Source organism: Sylvia atricapilla, chromosome 5 (assembly GCF_009819655.1).
Source record: "Sylvia atricapilla isolate bSylAtr1 chromosome 5, bSylAtr1.pri, whole genome shotgun sequence".
NCBI lineage: Eukaryota > Metazoa > Chordata > Aves > Passeriformes > Sylviidae > Sylvia > Sylvia atricapilla.
In genome coordinates, this window is record NC_089144.1 from 3,936,139 (window position 1) to 3,953,367 (window position 17,229).

At 40.9% G+C, this 17,229-nt stretch overlaps 1 protein-coding gene across 1 annotated transcript in view; it reads left to right on the top strand.

Moving 5' to 3' along the window:
- Window positions 1–17,229, top strand: part of PLXNB2 (plexin B2) — an 81,439-nt gene that overhangs the window by 36,896 nt on the left and 27,314 nt on the right. Inside the window, exons 15-20 of the mRNA XM_066318587.1 lie at window positions 10,997–11,133; window positions 11,783–11,950; window positions 12,939–13,047; window positions 14,732–14,959; window positions 15,452–15,628; window positions 16,077–16,216. Of these exons, the coding sequence (XP_066174684.1) occupies window positions 10,997–11,133; window positions 11,783–11,950; window positions 12,939–13,047; window positions 14,732–14,959; window positions 15,452–15,628; window positions 16,077–16,216 (959 nt within the window). The remainder of the gene's footprint in view (window positions 1–10,996; window positions 11,134–11,782; window positions 11,951–12,938; window positions 13,048–14,731; window positions 14,960–15,451; window positions 15,629–16,076; window positions 16,217–17,229) is intronic.

Genomic DNA, 17,229 nt, shown 5'->3' on the forward strand with positions numbered 1-17,229 from the left:
CTGTTTCTTTGGCACATGGGGTGGTTACCCTTCTGTTGGAAACTACTACTGTTTTTACTGTGAGCTCTGACCAATTGAAGCAGAACAGCTTCATCTTTAACAGTGACTGTTCTAAATGCAGTTCTCACTGATGTGCTCTCACATGCAGTGTTGGCATGACAGGGCAGAAGTGCACAAGGAGACACTGGAGATGTCCATCCCGGTGTGTCTGTGTACACCAGAGGACCACCACACACCCCCACTGTCTCAACCTTGTACATGTGATTGGTATCTGCCACCAAAAGCACTTAGACTGGGCATAAGAAAGAATTTTGTACATTATGAGAGTGGTGAGCCACTAAAAGAAATTACCCAGAAAAGCTGTATCTGCCCCATTATTGGAACTGTTCAAGGCAGGTTGGATGGGGCTTTGAGCAGCCTGATCTAGGGAAAGGTGTCCCTGCCCACGTGTGGGACTAGGTGAGCATTGAAGGTCCCTTCCATTTCAAACCATGCAGTGATTCTATAAGCAGTACTACATCTACATTTGGCTCTTGTTGATACCAGTCTGAACAGTGTGATTTATTTTTAAAGATGCATTGATAAGATTCAATAGTCATAACAGCTTGGGGCTCAGATTCATGCTTCTTTCCTGTCTGCCAGCACAGAGCATTTCAGAACTGACAATGTTCAAGACTGATAATGGGCAAGACTTTCATGAAATGGGTCAAAAATCCAGTTAAAAGGGAAGCCGTGATTTCAATTTAAAATTATTTCTGAACAAACATGCCTCGCTCCACGAATGTCTGTGCTGTACAGTAAATAGCTGTATTTACTGCACAACAGGAGAAGAAAGCTTTATGTCTCCCTACCCATCACAATTTCTCTCTCCAGCCTGAGTTCAGTTCAAGTACAGTCCCAGTGAAATTAAATTCTGATAACCCAGTCATCCTCTGCTGACATTTCTATTGTTTCACTATAAGCAGGCTCAGGCAATAACCTTTCTCCTGTTTAGTGAAATAGAAATGAACTTATGCTAGATTTTAATATCCAGCTATGCAGTGCATCTGGAGCACTGACAGCTTGGCTGGTCTCTGAGCAGGTGGAGCAGTAACATGGCTAAAGGCCAGTCCTGCTTTTTCATTTGTTGTTAACTTTATCAGATTTGCTTGTTACTATGGCAATGAGGAGCAGTGTCAAAGGAAGGAGTTAAGCTGTTCTAAGTTGCCCAGATTTGTTTGTATGATCCCATAGAAGTGCTGGTTCTTTTCTCAGAACACCTTTTCTTTAGACTGAAGGCACCAGGACAAAAGCTTGCAGCTGGTTCTGCCATCTCCAGCATTCATTTGTTGGAACAATTATGTGAGGTTTAGGCTGTGCAGGTTAAAATGATTATATGGTTTCAGAAAGCTCAAAGAAATCTAAGATGGGGAAATTAGAGGTGGAACTTTGCAGAAGTTTAGGAACTTGGAAAAAATTGCTTCTTTTAAACCAGGATGTGTGTTTACTTAAAGGAGATAACCAAAAAGAGGAAGGGAGGATAAATTAGAACAACACTATTGTTGATAAATTAGAACAACACTAAGAAATATGAACAACACTATTCACCATACTGGAAGTTTGAATGTGAAATGAAGCCTAGTTACATTTAACAAGGAGCACTCATCCACCTTAATCTACCCCCAAACTTGCAGTTTCCTCTTACCTGCATCCATCCTCCACTTTGCTTCTTGATGCAATTGCTCTGGGAGCTCTCACCAGATCAGTGCCTCAAGGCTTTTGTGGAGGGTTTCAGCTCACTCCTTGATTTTTCTGAGTTGTTGCCTCTATACATTCATTTCACAGTCCAGCTGGGGGCTTTGGGTGGGGTTTTTTTGTGGGGAAAATTACATGTTTGTTGCCATTATGATTGATGCTGATAAACCACACATCCACACAAGTCTGGAATTGCTTCCAGAGGTCCTTATTTTATTCTTAAGTCCCACAGTACATCTTATTTGTGTGTCAGTGCCACATGGGGGACAGGAGAACTCCTGGATACCTGAGAGTGTCAGTGAAGTTGGCCCTTATTCATGTGGCTATTAGTTTTAACTCTGTATCATCTGAGCCATGCATTTAAATACGTGTTTCACCATCATGATTCTGCTCAAGAGCTGCCAGTAAACACTGGATGTGTGATAGTGCAGACTTTCCAGCCATGCATCCTTCCATTCCTCCATCAAACCCGTCAGAAAAGCTCTGTGGTCTTTTTAGAAAATCATGTGGTGTCTGCCTCATGATAAAAAGATGCTGTTTTCACTCCAAATAGAATAAAATAACTTGTTTCACATACCAGCCCTTTGCTTAAATGTCCCATCCACACCAGCCAACACACAATGCACATTGCCAGGGAAATGTTCTGCTTGGGCACCTGGAGCATTTGATCAGCTTACAATGGTGTAAGGTTGGGACAAAGCAGCCCCAGAAAGGCAGGGCTCAGCTCATCTCTCTGCTGTTGCAGAAAGCCAGGAGCTGACCTGTGTTATGGATGCTGTGCTGAGGTGAGCCAGTGGGTCAGGTCAGCCAGTGCTGTGAACACCAGGCTGCCAAGAATGCCCAGGGGAAATTCTCTGGATGAATATCCTGTGAGTGGGCGGCTTGGCTGAGGAAACAAGAAACAGGCTCCCTTGAGTCTGAGGAAGGAGGGAAGTTGAGGGGGAAAGAACAGATCATAATGGCTTGAGTTCCCCATTCAGATGTTTAATTTAGCTCCTGTGGTTACCTTTGTAGTCCATCAAATGACATTTTGACCTCCAAGAAGCTGGCTGGTGTCTACAGCACTTCATAGGCTATGCCTTTTTTTTTTTTTTTTTTTTTTTTTTTTTTTTTTTTTTTTTTTTTTTGTACATAATATGCAAAAGATGGCAGAATAATTTGGCTTTCAGAGTGAGGCAGATAATTTTGGTAAAAAATTACTTCTTCAAGTGCCAGAACTTTCTGCAGCTGGGACCAGGATGAGGAGAGGGAAGAGTTACTTGTGAAGCAAAAGTGAATGCAATAAAGGCAAAGCAACAACATTGCCCATACATTTGTGAAAATCTCATCCACATCTGTGTGCACTTGGGAGCAGCATCCCTGTTCTCTGCTTGTGTGGAAGCACAAGAGCCCATTCCTGCCTGTGAAGAAGTGCACTTGCATCAAAGGCAAAGCCCCAAATGGAGGTCAGTGTCTACAGGAGCCAGCAGAAGGGAGCTTAGCAGCCATTTGCTGCCCATCCTGTCCATTTGAACACCTCCATCTGCTGCTGGCTTCCCCTTGTGCTGCAGCTGCCATTTCTCACAGCGTCACGGAGACATGCTCTGACACCATCCCCTTTTCCCTTCCCAGTTGTGTCTCTGCTTGTGATCTGGCACAGTGGGGTTTTTCCAGCATCTCCCTCTGAAGCATAGACTTCAGATCCAAGGTTTCTGTGCATCTCTGTTAGGTTCCCCTCCTCTGTTGCTGTCCAACTGTTTTTGAATTTCTGGCCTCTCTCGTGATCCAACAGTAGCCTCTTTGGTGGTTTGTTGTTTCTCTCCTTGATTTTCTGCATTAGGGAAGGATAAAGGGCAATGAGTTTTATCTCAGTGGTGTAGTTCATGGGCTAGGAACTGCTTACCACAGATGGATACCACAGTAGACAGTATTCCTTATTTACAGAGTCACGTCCAGGAATTCTTCTGGGAAAAGGAAACTTTGTGTGGATGAGGTTGTGCTCGATGGATGGGAAAGAATTGGAATGGATAAAGAGGACATGCAGAAGTTTGGTGATGCTCCATAGGTGTGCACTCCTCTTGTTCTTGGGAGAGTGTGCAAGGCACCAGGAGTGAGCTGGCTGGACATGACAGTGCAAACCAGGAAAGCTGCAGAGCAAACAAAATGAGTGGAAAAACACATGAATCAGTCAGGAAAATCCAATCCCAGATGCAAGATGGGTAGCAAAAAAACAGGCTGGGGATATGGCTCTCTTTTATACCTCCATATCTTTAATTGCAAAGAAAAGTGTGAAAAAGCAGGAAACAAAACAAAATAGGAATAGCCCCACTGCTAACCAGGTAAAAGATGAGCTTTGATTTGATACCAGGAGACCACAGAGATCTAAAGTGCTAGGAGCTCTCTCAGAGAATTTCCAGACTACAAATGGTTGGGATTTTTTTACTAAAATAGAAGTAAAAATATGAAGAAATAAGATATCAGCTTCCTAACTCTGCAGAAAGACTAATTGCTACTCATAAAATATTAAAGATTTGAAAGTTCATTCTAGATTAATAAATAGGATGAAAAATGTAAGAGCTAAATGTGAATGCTTAGAGCATCTACAGTAGCTATGTAAGAGCAGCAGCCATGTACACTGCTAATAAGCAAGTTCATGTCTAAATGTGATTATAAGTGGAACAGACATGGAGATAATTTACCCTCTAGCACACAGAAAGCATGAAACTGCAGGGAAAAATATATCTGCATTTCTGTGAACAGATTTTTAAGTGAGGGGCAAAAGATACAAACAAAGCAAGCAAAGAAGGGATTTCTGGCTGTGATGAAGAAAACAGGACACTGGAAAATGGTCTGAAGGTGAAGTCATATATATATTTGGGTCAGCTGGAGCTTTTTTGTCAATATTTTCCTTTGGGTTTCTTCCCACTACCTCTGTGCTGATGAAGCAAGGATAAGACAGTGGCACACAGGAATATAAATGCCACATCAGGTATTGCATTGGTATTACAAGGAGAATAAATGAATTTGCTACTAAACATGCTTGCATGATTTGAACATTAGGTAGCAAAAGCAATGTACAAGGGTTGTTGTCTCACTGCTTGGAGCAGATAACTAACCACTGCTTTCAGGTAAATCACAGCAACAGGATGGGTACTAACCACAGGTGTAAAAACACAAGAGGTAACCTATTTATACATTATAATCCTTCCAACAAGGATAATAGCCTTGTGGTTATCAAAGCATTGGGAAAACTACTTACCAGTTCAGGAATACTTCCCAGCAGTCTGGTACAAGATGGAAAGGGTCACAGGTGGACTTTGAGATCTTTAACTCAGCATTATTGCATCTAGGTAGGATTGAAGGAAGATTTATATATAAAGTATGTAAAGTGATCAAATTGCAAACAGGCTACATTCTGGTTGGACCTACGAACAAGAAATCCTGTTCTGATCAAATAATGTTTTCAGGATAAATCACGCAGTAGGGGAACAAGTTACACCTGGTAACAAGTTTGGCTAAATGATGATTGAAGATCACTCCCAACTGAACCATTGTGTTGAATTTTTATTCTGAACAGCATAGCTGTGGATTTGGCACAGGTTTTATCAAAACTGCAAACCCACTTTCTGCAAACACGTGGCATGATCGTGAGAACGAAATGCAGTGGGGAGTCCTGGTGGCACAAAGTCCCTCTGCTGGGAGGTGGCTTACCAGACTCTTCAAAAACCAGGCCACTGAACAGCTGACAGACATTGGAACAGGCTTTTTCAAACTAGACTATCAAAAAGCCCTCATGACAAGGTAGCCTGTTATTGCAGGAAATATTTATGGTCAAACATTAAACTACCTGGAAGACATGAACAATATTTTCCTGGTGACAAAAGAAGTATAGACCTGAAAAAAAACATTCCTCTATTTCAAGCAAAATAAAAAAAACTGAAATATGTTTGAATGATTTTCTACACTTAAAGGAATTATAAAACAAGGGTTAAATCATCATTTGCAGGGTTGTTTAAATTTTACAGTGTCCATGAGAAATGAAGTACTGCCAGGTCCTCACAAGGGCTGATGTTTTCCAGAAGAATTTTTACAGGACTGCTACAAATTCCATACAGGATACATTATCAAATGTTCTGCTTAACATCATAATTGCACTGAGCACTGCAGTGTGATGTTACAGAAAGTGTGAGTTCCCCCGAGTGTCTCCTGATGGAGCCAACAAAGATCTCAAGGTGCAGAGGGCTGAAAAAGAAAGGAAGGTATTTATCATGACAGCAGGTGTACTTCTGATTCAGACACTGAAATGACAAAAGGGCAGAAAGAAGGAGAGAAGAAATCCTTGAGGGGATTTGGAAAAAAATAGCATCACTGATCCTGCAGCACTTGAGGTTGGAGGCTTATCAGTCCCATTTGTAATAGTTGAACATTCAGGTTGAGTTCAATTTAAAGGGCTCTTGGTAAAAGCAGCACTTTTATTATCCCTCAGACAAGGTTTGCACTGACAGATTTACTGTCTGCCCCTTGGTTTGCTCTGCAAGGAGAAGGAATCTCGTGTAGGACTTTGGTAGGTGGCTGTGGGTCAGGTGCAGCTTTGCCAGGCTGCAGAAGATAAGAGGAGACTAGACCTGGCACCTTCCAAGGGTCTGGATGTGTCTGAATGGTGAGAGCCATGGGGAGGTAACACACTTCATGTTGAAGTCTTTTTTCACCACTGATGGCACTTTTTCAAATTAACTTGGCATTCAGTAAAGTATCATTCTCCTCCTGATCCTATCTACCTAATTGCATTTTTGAAAAATGCTTTCTGGTTGAGCATTTGCATGACCCTACTTTTTTTTCTTTATTGGTACTCTTAAGAAGACTGCCAGGTGGGCCAATGGAGCTTTGTTCTTTGAGCCATCCAGGAATATTTTAGAGGAGCAGTAAAACTTACTCATAGCACATTGGTTTTGCAATAAAATGATTATTAAAATTGCTGAAATTCTTGAGAATTTATTTCAGCTGCTTATTTTTTCTGGCAGGTCCTTAAGAGGAAGGGAAAGAGGGAAAATATGAAACAGAAAATAGCAAGTTCAAATTAATCAAATAATATTCCTTCCAAGTTTACTGTAACAAAGTGTTAGCAGTCATGCTGAAGAATTCCTCTGCACACAAAGCATCGTTCAGCTTCTCCTTATTAGATCATCTTTATGAGGCATCCACATTATTTGTTCCCTGGAGAGCTCCTGGCATTTGCAGAATTACTTTAAATGTGTTAAATATGAAGATTTTGAATTAAGTGCTTTTAAAATAGTCCTTTGACAGACAGCAAAAGATCAGCAATTAAAGATGAAATAAGGGTTAGCCATAACCACTCCACCTCCTCTTTGATTGCCCCCTGTGTTAGTTCCCAGAGTGGTCCTTGGCCCCAGTGTTCCATTCACCTGAAGTGCAATGAGATGTTTCTGCACAAAGGATGCACGAGGGGTGAGTGGTGACTTCTCTCTGGTGTAGCTGAGCTTTAAATTCCAAGAGGTGGAGTCTTTCTAAGAAAAAAGAGAAAAAAACCCTGTTTCTGTGGAAAACAGAACAGATACTTCTCTCACTTCCCCTTGCAGCTGTGTTTTTTCAGAGATTTGCTAGCTGGCTGCTTCTACATCCCTATTCCCAGGGAGAAAAATGCCAGCCACCACTAACAGGTCCCCCCAAAGAAAATGGTGCTGAGTGATTTGACTTCAAATTCGTACCTCACTCTGCATTTTCTGATTGTTGGCAACACAGACAGCTGAACCCTGCCAAAGGGACCCATCAGGTAACCCAGCAGAGCTGTAACCAGGCAATTATTTCCCACTTTTGCAAAGAGGAAGGAATATGACTGTCCAGCTGAAGTTCCTAGCAAGTTCCTTTCATTCATGCTGAGGTTATAGAGAATAGTGTGTGTAATGCTTCAAAATCTTTTTTTCTTTCCTTAGTCTATGTTTAAAGGCTTGCTTTAAGTGGTTTCTAGTTCAGTTTTCTTCCTAAGCCTGTCCTTGGAGCCTAGCTTTCCAGTGGAGGTAGTATTTAGGGAAAACACTACAGATTTTAAGCAGATTTTCTCAGATGTTCAGGGAGAAAGAATTTGTCTAACTGCTTTTATTAGTGATTCTTGAGGAATACTTTGATCTGAAAGCTCTCTTAAGCATACTATGCAGCTAATCATTACTGTGGATAATGCAGAAGTCCAGCATGGTTAACAATTTATATCAATTAGGATTTAATTTGAGCTTAATGAAAGGTATGGTTTTCTGTCCATGTGGTAAGGTTATGCTTTAAGTATTTGACCCATTTTTATAAACCGTTTATTAACTGTGTGTTTCATATACAGTTTTCATTGTAATCTTTTTAGCAACGAAATTCTGTTATAAAAATAGCACAAATGAGTTTTTTTCCTATAAAGTGCATATCTAGACTTATTCTAATTTAAACTTCAAATGTGATTTTTATAACTGACCCCCTAAAACTTTTGATTTACCCTGGTGTGTCTTGTTTCAATCTCGCTCAAATCACAAGCAATTAAATTGAAATATGAGGATTCACGGACAGGGTTATATAGATCTAAATGAGCTTTCAAAATGCTTTAAAATTACTTTGAGTGACTTCCCTCTATAAAATCTTGTAACCTGAGTGATGTATTAAATTAAAGCTAAATCAAAGGTTAGTGCATGAGAGCAGTCATATGCTCACTCTTGAGGAGTGAAGGGTTTACAAACAGATTTCTCTCGGGGAAGAAAAGCAATTGACACCCAATTAGTTAAAGCATATTCCTAAAGCTCAATGACTCGAGAGCAAATTACAGTTGTCATTGTGGATTTGTGAAGTCTGCTGAACCATGATGCATTCCTTCAGAGGGAAGTTGCTTAGACATGAAAGTATAAAAAAAGCAGAGCACGTAAGAGTTCTCCATGCTTCTATAACAGCTGAGCTTCAATAAAACAAATTTTTAAAGTAACCATGAAGTCAGTTGGATGCATTTTTATGGATTCCTGCTGCTTGTTAAAAACCTGTTGATGACTCACCGAGCTTTGAACTGAAATGTGATATATCAATCTCTGCAATTGGTGGGCCCTCGGTTTTGTGTCTGTAAGCTGTCACAGACATGGTCTATGCCTGAGCAAAATGATGTGAGAGAAAGGGGTTTGCTGCATGACTAGGAAGAGGTGGGCATGTTGCTCTCTGTCTCTGAGAAGGGCTTTTCTTCCTTCAAGTGGAAATCAGTGCTGTGTAATAGTGATCAAAGAAACCCTCATCAGCAAGGGAAGTTGTCGACCTTCTTTCCTTTGTCTTTATCTCCATGTACTTCGTATGAAATAGCCCCAAGCCTGGGCTTTATTATCACTCAACCATTTTAGCAAGATTATGCAAGAGAAGGAGAACAGCTGTCATTTACAAATACACATGAGTCTGGGAAATAGGCTTATTATTTTTTCGACTCATTTAAGAAAAGCCTGTGTTTTAATATGGTGAAGCAGTAACAGTTGTACATCAGAAAAGGCATCACCTATTCACAGCCTCTCTTAAGGCCTTGATCTGGTATGCTTCAGCAGACACAGGATCAGGTTCTCTCATAGCAATGCCTCAGCCTCATGAACCAGCCACACAGAGACCTGGCATTGTCACTGTGTGCAGCACCCATGGCAGCTGCCTGCCCAGGACCATGGTGTGCCTGCCCAGGGCATGGTGTGCCTGCCCAGGGCACAATGCTCCCTGCCCAGGACCATGGTGTCCCTGCCCAGGACACAGTGCTGCCTGCCCAGGGCACTGTGCTGCCTGCCCAGGACCATGGTGTGCCTGCCCAGGACCATGCTGTCCCTGCCCAGGACCATGGTGTCCCTGCCCAGGGCACTGTGCTGCCTGCCCAGAACCATGATGTGCCTGCCTAGGGCACAGTGTTGCCTGCCCAGGACATGGTGTCCCTGCCCAGGACCATGGTGTGCCTGCCCAGGGCACTGTGCTGCCTGCCCAGAACCATGATGTGCCTGCCTAGGGCACAGTGTTGCCTGCCCAGGACATGGTGTCCCTGCCCAGGACCATGGTGTGCCTGCCCAGGGCACTGTGCTGCCTGCCCAGGGCATGGTGTGCCTGCCCAGAGCATGATGTCCCTACCCAGGTCACAGTGCTGCCTGCCCAGGGCACAGTGCTGCCTGCCCAGGGACATGGTGTCCCTGCCCAGGACACGGTGTCCCTGCCTAGGACATGGTGTCCCTGCCCAGGACACGGTGTCCCTGCCCAGGACATGGTGTCCCTGCCCAGGACACGGTGTCCCTGCAGCCCCAGCAGCTGTGGCCCCATGGGCACGGGGGCTGTGGCACGTCTGCAGGCGTGCTGAGCCATGGGGACAGCAGGCAGTGTCACCCAGAGCCAGCTGGAGCCCACGGTACGTGGCTTGCTCAGCTTCAGTCATCCTCTTGATGCAGCAGCTCGAGTGTGGTCCTGAATAAGGATGCTTTTCTCAACTGGAAGCAGAAACTACTTAGCGACAAAGTAATTAAATCACGCCGCTCATGAAAAGCCCTCACTGTTAATTTACAGTATTTGTTGGAGCTCCCAGAATACCATCATTGAAACAAAGACTGAATTGAGAACAAAAGGAGGGAACTTCTTGAGAGATTTAAATATAATAGAAATTTTATAACAATTTGAAGCTTGTCTGCTTGCTTTAATTGGTTTTAAGGAACCCAATCCAAGGTTCTAGGTACATTAGGACAATTTGAGCATTTTCTGATTTTCTCTCTTTGCAACTTGGTTGCTCAACAAGAGGTTAATAGTTTTGCCACAGATATTGAGAGCCTTATGAGATAAAGGGAAGTTTTATATTCTTTCTGGTTTTGTCCAAGTTTTAAAAACCTTGTTCTTTTTCTCCTGTAGCTGACACAGAATATAGGAAAGGGTAAGGAAAGATGAAGGTAGACTCAGCCATAAAGAAAAGAGAAATCTTAAAATAAGTATGAAACCAGGAAATCCAACAGGAAGCTCTCACAAACTTAATGGCAGCTAAGTCTACATTTTGTGATAGGGAATTGAAACTTGTATAAAGCCTCATAAAATACAATAAAGAAAGAAAGGGCATTCACATTATCTGTTACTTCTTTCAACATGAATAATAAAAAGTTTTGTTTCATTTTAGAAAATTTGTCTGTCATTGCTATAATTTTATTCTTTTTCAAGCAGTAATATTAAACTTGTATCACCTCTTAAACTAAATAATACTGGTATGAATTTTATATTCATTTTATCACTTAGTTTGACCATCTTCTCTTTGCAGGAACCTCGTCCTTCTCAAATAAGACCCGAAAGTGGTCCACAAGCAGGAGGAACCAAACTTACCATCTCTGGTATAAATCTGGCCACTGGTTCCAAGAAGGATGTTCAAGTTTCAGTTGGCAGCCAGCCTTGCAATGTGTATGTAACAATACAGAGCTGTGTCCTAAAAAGCACCAACCTTTTCTGCCCTTTATCAATTAAACAAATCCATTCTCTGTATCTTTATGAGTCCTCCCATGCAATGGAGTTCTGTAACATTCAGACAGAAGCTCACTCAGAGGCTTCAGTGGAAGGAGCAGCTATAAAAACACCTTAGAGTGGGAGAATTTAGATGTCCAAAGATTTCTCCACTTTCTCTACTAGACTGGCTGCTTCAAACCCACCCATGCTTTCACTCAGCATGTCCTCAGTGGTTCTGTATAAAGTATTAATTTTCTAGTCTCCCATGCTTTGTTCTCCTCCCTTCTTTTTCCTTTTATTAATTGCTGCCCTGGTCTTCTTCTCAAAAAAAAAAGAAAAAAAAAAAAAAAGGGAAGGACACTAAGTGTGCTGACATTGCATTGTCCCTGTGTTTGTTCACTCTTTGTTATATCCTATATCTCTTTATTTGAAAAGCTTAAGTGATCTGACAGAAGTGCTATCTCCTTTATAACTACTTGGCACCCAGCAAAAACAGAGCCCTGGTTTTGTTGTTCTGGTGTATACAGTAAAAGAATACAAAACTCCATAATGTCAGTAACAGAAGATGTTTCCTCTTTTTTTTCTTTTTTGTTTCCTTTCAATCTAGTACTGAATTTGGAGATGAGATTGTCTGCATTACAGGACGCAATAACAAGGTTGAAGCTGTTCTAGTCACAATGAACTATGGGGGCACGAGAATCACTGTACCACAGCCATTTACATACAGTGAGAATCCTACTGTCACCAAATTCCTGCCAGTAAATAGCTTCAGCAGGTAATGAAATGTTTGTTAACTTTGTTCACAGCTGGTTTAAAATATCTGGAATATGTAATAAAAATATTAAATATAGGAATTTTCGGAATGAACTCCTGTACTCTCTCAATGCACACATTTAGGAATGTAGTTTGTGGTCCTAACTGCAATTGATGTTTGAAAGTATTCTGTTTACTTGCAAATTTTCATCCCTTTTCAAAGGTCAATGTAAAAAATGTAACATCATGATCTGGCAAACAGAACATTAAAAACAAATTTGGCTGTGACTTCTCTTGGAGATATTAGTACCTGTCTCCTTGAATATTGAGTAATAACTTGTATAAAATAGGATTTGTTTTTAATGTTTCCTTTTCATTTTTGGTTGGGTGACTTTGGGGCCTGGAATTTTTCTTTGGTAGATCAATAGTGATTTACCCCATGAAATTTAAATGACTTTTTTTTCTTCTATATAAACTAAAGCCTATTTTTATGGATTGCTTTGAGGTTTACTATCCCTCTAAATCCGTGTCACTTCAATGACTTTAATTCCCAGTGGCAACTTGGATTCATTCTTCTCCTTATGTGAATGTATTATTTTTTAAACAATCTGCTGCAAATAAAAAGGAATAGAGAAGCCAGGTCCCTACAGACCTGTGGCAAATACACTCTCACCTTGTCTCTATGTGTGTATTGTGGGCAAAGTGATTTTAATAATAACATTGGAGAAATAAAGCACACAAAGATTGGCATCAATGTGCAGCCAAAAATCCTGGCAAAGCAATTTGTACTTTTTTTTTCAATTCTGCTGTTTTAAATAGAGTTTTGACATTGGTTTTTTAAATGCTTTCATCATCAACACTTTAAGAGAAGTCCTTTTTGTCAGATATCTAATTGTCATGTAGGCATACACAGGTTATTTTCAGTGGAAGCAATAGCAGAGCAGGATGAAGCAGTGTATAGCTGTGGTAGTCTGCAATGACTTGACTTCATTTTTGATTCTGCCTTGCAGTGGAGGGAGAAATATTACAGTAACTGGAACTGGTTTTGAGCTCATCCAGACTTTCTCAGTGGTGGTATATGCAGAGCGGCCAGAAGCAGGGAGGATGAATCAAAAAAAGGTAATTTTCTTTCTTTTTCCACCAAAGGCATAACACTGGATGCACAACATATAATCTGTTCAAAAAGGGCAGATAAACTTTCCCACTGGACTTCACTGGGCTTGGACTGAAATAAAGTTTGAACCCTGAGTCTCTTCAGGGTTTTCCTGTGGAAGAAGATCTTGACTTTCCTACCACCTTGCCTTACATTCTACTTTGCAGTCTTCTGCTTTAAAATGAATTTCATTCAATATGGATAAAGATAAAAGCTGTATTTCAGAATTTGGAAGTGTTTGTTTTTTCTTTGTCTTTCTCCTTCTTCTCCCCCTGCAAGCATTAGCAATTTGCCTGAAGCAGGATCTAAATCTAGACAGTGCAGACTACTCAGCTTTGCACAGTCAGTGTCTTTTATTTCCTCACATCTCAATGAACCAAGTCTTCTCTCTTGTTTCATGCATATTCCACCTGTAAAAAGTTCACCAGAAAGTTACAAAAAGTTGTGAAAATAAACATTAAAAAAACCCTTCTTGCATCTGCTTTTAAGAAGAACTTACATTACCAAATAGTCTCAATTTCCCCTCTTCTAGTGAAGATCACAATTTAATGACATCATTTAGACCTAAAAGTGATCTCCCAGTACGAACATTACAAGACACTTTCTAAGGCTGACTCTTTAGTGTAAGACTGTCTTGTGATCCATAAAGAGTCAGTAATGTGCATGTTTGGTATTATATGCATGATTCAACTTTTAGAGTATGCCAAAGCCAGCTGGATTGGGGTCCATTAGAACCCTATCCCTAAAGATTTTTAAAAAGGAAAACTGCTCACATAAACTTTAAAAGGTAATTATCTCGATAATCTTGACTCCCAGGACAATCTGAAAGTCTATTTAGCTTCTTGACAGTGTTTATCAACATTTCTTACACCTCCTCTTAGGTATACACAACCTGTTAGCTTGAGTCAGCAATACCTATTGCACACATTCTCCATTAAGGCTTTGCAGATCACTCAGCTTTTCTAATCTTTTGGTTTGCTTTCACTTACACAACAACAGCAGAAACGTTGGGGAGAAGCTATCAGGTTGTACTGAGTCATGAAGTGGGAAACAGAGATGGTGACAGAATAAATATTGAGGGCTCCTGTTAGGGTCGTTGCCTGTGGTTGATGTTACGGAATGACTCAAAGTGTCAGGGTAAAAACATTTGTTGACTTGGGGATGGAGGATGGGTGAACTGAGTTGTTACCTTGGGTAGTTGAGTGAAACTAGTAAATTTTATTCTAAAATTTCACTTAATAATTGTATTGAAGTTCAGGGAGCCATTATGTGGTGTAAGCAGAAAAGAATTGACCCAAGCTACTCAAAGGTACAGAAGATGATCGGGATTAAGGGTGACGTGTTAACTTCCTAATCTGAGAGGAATTTGATGGTATCAGTCCAGTGGTAAAGGGCCATAGAAATTGGAATTCTGCAGGCAACTGCTAGAATATAGTGAATCAATGATTTATTCCCATCAACAAATTTATTTCATTTTCTTTTTCAAAAATTTTTTTTTCATAGTAAAAAATGTATTGGTATTTCTGCTGTATGGAGAGGGTATAAATTCAGTGGTTTTATTTCTGTGATCTAAAGTTATCAACAGTTATGTACAGAAAGGAATCTGACTCGAAAATGTGCATATTCTTCTTCTTGTCTTGTTTCTTACAGTTTCATGGAATGGTTGTTACAAGACTTAATGAAACCACGGTGGTTTTTTCTTCCCCACCAATACTGGAAGACCCAGAAAACTATAACATTACCACTGTTATTCTAATGGATCATTATCAATTGGTTGTAAAAAATGAGAGCCACTCCTTTGCCTACGTTGCAGACCCAACTTTTGAAAACTTCACCGATGGCATCAAAAAACAAGTCAACAAACTTATTAATGCAAAGGTAAATTTGTCAGAAGTTGGTGCTTGCTCATTTTGTCCTTGAAGCATGTATGGAATTTTTCCATTCCTCTGCCAAATCCTTAACAGATGTTTGGTGCCATACCTCAAATTCTTGGTAGAGTCCCTTACCTCTGCTAGATGATAAACACTGACAGCTCCCCTTTCCTCCGCACACACCTTCTCAGAGAGAGTTCCTCTCTTTTTAGCCCTGCTTTGGGTTTACTGAGGATGCCCCCTCCTGCTGAGTCTGGCATTTGCAGCTGGAGATGCCCTCTTTCAATAGAGAACTCTCACAGGACCTGGAAGGGACATCTCATCTCAACCAGGAAAGGAGGGAGAGGAATCACCTAATTCCCCATCCCTCTGCTGTTCTGTAGCCCGCAGTGCAAATCGTATCTCCTTCTACAAGTGATCCAAACGGGAAGCTGCAATTCAGGATTTCTTGTCCCCCAAGACTTTGTGATGATAACTCAGCCTTTTCTTTTCTGTCTAGGGCAGTAACCTGAACAAAGCCATGACGATAGATGAGGCCCAGGCTTTTGTGGGTGATGAGCCTTGCAATATAAAGACTCTAACTGAGACGGACTTGTACTGTGAGCCACCAGAAGTACAGCCTCAACCAAAGAAAAGACAGAAGAGGGATACCATCAATAACCTTCCTGAATTCATTGTACGTTACCTTTTCTGTAGAGTTTCGTTTGGTGTATCAATAACACTGTTACAGTGCCTCTTGACTGAAGTCATTTGTTCTCCAAAGTTGTTGTAGTACTGTGAAGAAACTCTCTGGAGTTCTTTCTGCCTACTGCATAAAAGGTGTCACACGTAAAGAGCAGTCTCAAGGCTGCCAAATGCCTTCTACCTTCATTATATAGAGATGTAGAACTCTAGCCTGACAGACTGGGGAATTTTCTTCCTCAGCTGAGCAAAATTAAATTGCTTCATGGAATAAAGTGCTAGTGACCCAAATTCAGTTTAAAATATTCGGAAGTATTTCCTTTGTTGGCAGTTTGAGCTAGAAATTCACTTGTGAAAATTACTAAGAATTTAGAGTGCAACTGAGAAGTGGACCACCTTATGTTTGCACTTGTTGAGATAAATATCTGTTTTTATCTAATTAGGTAAAATTTGGACTCCGGGAATGGATCCTTGGAAGGGTGGAATATGATAACCGTGTGACTGATATCCCACTGAATCTTATTTTGCCACTGGTACTTATTCCTATGATAGTAATCATTGGCATTTCTATCATCTGTTACAGGTAAGTTCTAATTAGGTGGGTTTGTTTCCCTAAAGCTTTCAAGGTACTACCTGATTGTTTTCAGCTCAGTCCACAGAAACTATCTTCATCTTTTTTATGAGCTGCAGAGTTAAGAAAAGGAGTTGCAGCTGGAGATATGTATGAGCACCAATTTATTCCTCTCACATATGCCAAATTCCTTGGTGTCAGTCAGCCCAGTCCCTCCTTTATATATAAACATGATTGCTCCCAGGCTTCCCAAGCAAACAGTTGCAGACTGAGCTGCACACATACCCTTTTGAAATGGCAGCTGAAGTGGCACTCATGAAGGTGATAACTTACTCTTTATAAATATCCATTACCATTTTTGCTTCCTCAGTCAGCGCTGCAGGTCTGAGCTGGATGGCTTTGACTAAGGGCTCGTTTTTATCCTTCCAGCTACATTACCCACACACAAACTTCATGATTAATGTCGGAATTCATGCTTCATAAAGGGCCAGAATATATGTCCATATTTCACTTAAAACCTATTTAGTCCAATTTTAAGGTTAGTAATGAGGGCCTCATACTGTGCCTCAGGAAGGAGTGGATTTCACTCTTCTGGTGCATATCAGCAGAGCTGAAGCACGTGCTGTACAGTCCTTGGGAACCTCCATCAAACCTCCTGAGTTTGATCCCAGACACACTCCTGGGTGGATTACAGCCAGTACAGGACACATTGCAAGTAATCCTTGTTCAGGGCATACAAACTGAGTTCCTGTACTTGATATGTGATTGAAAGCATTCGTAGCTACATCTTACTGGATTTTAAATTACTGACCCAAGTGTGCTTTGAAGCAACCAGCCCATGATAGTGCCAAGCTGCTTTACATGGAAGGAAGATTTCAGCCACTGTTGCTGTTTTTCTCCTCCGTTCTCTTTTTGCTGTATTTAAAAAAAAAAATCAAAGCCATGACAATTTCTTCTGGTCTTCAGGCTTTTCTCTCAGAGCTGTTGCAAATTCTTTGCTTTTGCATTTTGTAACTTTGTAAAAA